Raw genomic sequence first — 3,453 nt, forward strand, 5'->3', positions numbered from 1 at the left:
CTTATGGCATTAGGTTTGATGCCAGAGTCCTCCAAAAATCATTGTCAAATGAATTTTTGCCTCCTGTTAGCAAGACATTATATCTGGATTTGTAAAAACAAAAAAACGCTACCAAAGGTAGAAGGCTTTTTCAGATGTCTTAATTAAGTCGACCTATCTATTTGAACAAAAGGGTGCGGGCACCTTACAAACGAAGTGGGAACTACTGAAAACTTTAATTTAGAAAACCGTTCTTTTTTCTTGCTTCTTTTACTTTGATAAGTCCCTAAACCAACAAATCCTTCATCGCCTTTTCACAACAGCCTTGCAACCGACAGCCCGTAAACTTAAATGCTTTGATTTCCTTTTCAGTATGGGAAGCAATGTATACTGTTTTACTGTAAATATGCCCATCATGTAAGTAAGTTGTTTGTTTTGTGTGTGTGTGTGTGTGTGGAATAAATAAATTAATTAATTAAAAAAAGAAACAAAAACAAAAAAAAACTTCCTTCTGCTCTTTCTAAAAACTGTCACTTTTTGTGTATCAATTTACTTTTGCATAAAGCAAGCTAACAAAATCTGTACCTTGCTGAGTTCGCATTTAATAGCGTTAATAGTATTTTCGGTCCAATGTTTCTGTTTTACGAAGGGGTATATGTTTGAGGTCACCCATCCAGATACTAAACTTGGTACTAAAGTTTTAGTAAACTTTAGTATTACAAAGCTGTCAGATGCTCAGAGGGCACGCTTAAACTTGTGGTGAAAGAAGTTGTGAGAGAGCTTGAAAATTATCAACATGTCAGCCCAGAAGCCAATGTTTCTCACTTCCCATTTATTTTCTTCAATCTTTCTGGGTTCAGTACTTTGCTAGTAACCACATGTCTTCTCAGGCTATTTACCCAAGACTTCTACCATGGCACTACAATGATAGACAATACCAAAACAAAATCGTGCATTGTTAGAGCTACATGCTACGCAAGGACAACTTGAATCTCCTGGAAGACAACACACAGCTCAGTTGACATTTTATATTGAATAAATCGCTGTGTTACTTCACTACCACACATAAGCAATGCGTGTCTATTTTTTCTGAAGAGGACAGGAATTTCTTCTTTCTGACAAATGATTAATTAATAGGCCGGTAGCCAGGTTTTTATCCTCAGAAAAGGATCTGTTTCGTCGTACGAACGTGTGAGGACCTGTAAGCCAAAGGGCCTCTGCTGGTCCCTTAAATGGTCTTAATGACCCCCCACCTTGAAAAAAATTGTCTGGAACGGTGCACGTACCACAGGCAACCCAGTGTACCCTCACGGAGGGTCTAGTTTACAAACACTGACGTTACATTTCTTTTGATATTCAAATTTGCCAACCAAGGAACAAAGGAAGTCATTGTTTGAACAGCCAATTGGGTTCTGGTTGGCATATTAATAACAATAGGTGACGTCACGAGAAACATCGCTATTATTATTTATTTCAGAGCGTGACCAAAATCATAACACGAAGAAGGAGCAAGCGCCGTCTATAACTTTCTCGCAATATGATTGGTTTATTTTCCAAAATGAGCGCTCCTGATAGGCTATTTGCATTGCGTGATAAATTGACGCGAGCAGCGTTGTCTAGACTCTTATCGACAATGGCAAATTAGCCAATCAGATTGCGAGATTACAAGCAATTGTGGTAAAAAAAATGCGTATGGAAGCTCGGAGCAATGGGCTCCTGCTCTTGTTGAAGATTCTTTTTTGTTCATTGACTGTTTAGTTTGATTCATACAAAATCTATTTTCTTTGCTTTTTCTATCGTTCTCTGTGCAAATCGTAAATCTTTTTCAGTCAGCTTCTTCATAACGCCATTTGGCTATAAACAAAGCATTTCCATTTACATTTACAACCCAGGATTTTACTGGTATATTGTGTCCGAACATGACCGTTGTAAACAAATTTGTTTCATTTCACATTCCGCAGATACTATTTCCACAATAATGTCATAAAATTTATGAGCCGCAAACATCTACGTGATTATATTCAAATACGCCATACATATTGACTGAATGGTAGGGAAGGACGGGAAAATATTTGGCTCGAGGTGGGACACTGAAAAACGCAGACTATAGACTGTGCAGACCGTCTGTAAAATGAAAATTTGGTTAGCCTAACTGGGCCTAAATAACACACAGGTTAGCCTGTTTACGGTTAGCTCTCAATAATAGCGAGGCTGACACCATATTTTACCCCTGGTCTGCACAGTCTGTAATCTGCGTTTTGGCGTGACCGGCTCGAGGTCTCCTACGTACGGAGCGCAGAATTCTATCGTATGCTTCAAACAATAAAGCCGCCATGAATTGAAGCCAAAAACGTCTTTAATTTCCGTTTCTACTATACACGGCAATCTACTTGTAGCAGTGTTTTTTTGTGTGTGTTTCTACACAGTGCATTTTTGTCAATGCGATTCCCGGCTGGGAAACTGCGTTAAACTTTCTCCAAGGCCTGTTCAAGATCTTTCTTGAGGTCTTCAACGTTCTCCAAGCCCACGCTGAAAAATCAAAGAGCCACAAGTTACGACATGAGGTGCACAACTTCCTCAGTCCGTCAAGTTTAAGGTCTTAAAAAGGTGAGCATTCGTTACGAAGTCGTTAGCCAAATGCTCTTGTGCAAAATGGAGGTAAATATCAAATGAGGAGTGTATTCCAATCCAATTCCTCGGAAAATTGGCTTAGGAGATGGACGTGCCGTTCTTTGAAATAGTCGCCTACGACTCTGATTTCAGCAGTTGCTAAGCGACCTAAGCAACTAGTTTCCCAAACAGCCAATATTTTTCTTCTCGATCATCATCATCATTTTATGTAGTAATGCAGGTTACAAATTTTGGCAGCTAACAAGGCTGGTGTGGACCTACAAGTCACTAAAATAATGAAATGATATACCCTACATGTATTGTGCTAAAATAAAATTAATCTGAGAAGAAAAAGACTCATCAAATTAGAGTAAAAATTAAGCCTGGTTTTCACAAGCGACGCAAGCACAACATAAGTAGCTTATGCTAGTGAAAACGAACGTCGAAATATTAAAGCATTACATAACAACCACGGCATCCGCCATTTTGTTCAAATGCTCAGACGCGGAAAATCTGGAACGAGTGCTTTAATTGGCCCGACGTCGCAAATTTCCTTGTGCCTCTGCTCCTTTTAGTTTTTCACACGACGCAAAGCATAAGCAAAAAGAAAAGGAAAATTTTCGATCCTATACTTGTGCTTATGCTTGCGTCAACCCCGTTTTCACGGTGAAATATGCGTTTGTGCTTGCGTCGCTAGTGAAAAATACCATCTATTGTTTTATTAAAAATACCCTATCTTACCTAGAACCAATAGGTGTCACATAACAAATACTCATAACAAAATCTAATAACAGACGATACTACCTTCTTACTAACCGAGCGCGAGGGCCGTACTGGGGAATATTGGCCCGAGGTCGTGGCAGT

The 3,453-nt window shown here is 39.2% G+C and overlaps 1 protein-coding gene across 1 annotated transcript in view; it reads right to left on the bottom strand.

Annotated features, from left to right (window-relative positions):
• Positions 1-2,317: 2,317 nt before the first annotated feature.
• LOC137989473 (cystathionine gamma-synthase-like) overlaps positions 2,318-3,453 on the bottom strand; it is a 12,999-nt gene continuing 11,863 nt past the window's right edge. The window contains exon 10 of the mRNA XM_068835312.1: positions 2,318-2,508. Within this exon, the coding sequence (XP_068691413.1) occupies positions 2,445-2,508 (64 nt within the window). The 3' untranslated portion in view covers positions 2,318-2,444. The remainder of the gene's footprint in view (positions 2,509-3,453) is intronic.

This window comes from Montipora foliosa, chromosome 1, assembly GCF_036669935.1.
Source record: "Montipora foliosa isolate CH-2021 chromosome 1, ASM3666993v2, whole genome shotgun sequence".
Lineage (NCBI taxonomy): Eukaryota > Metazoa > Cnidaria > Anthozoa > Scleractinia > Acroporidae > Montipora > Montipora foliosa.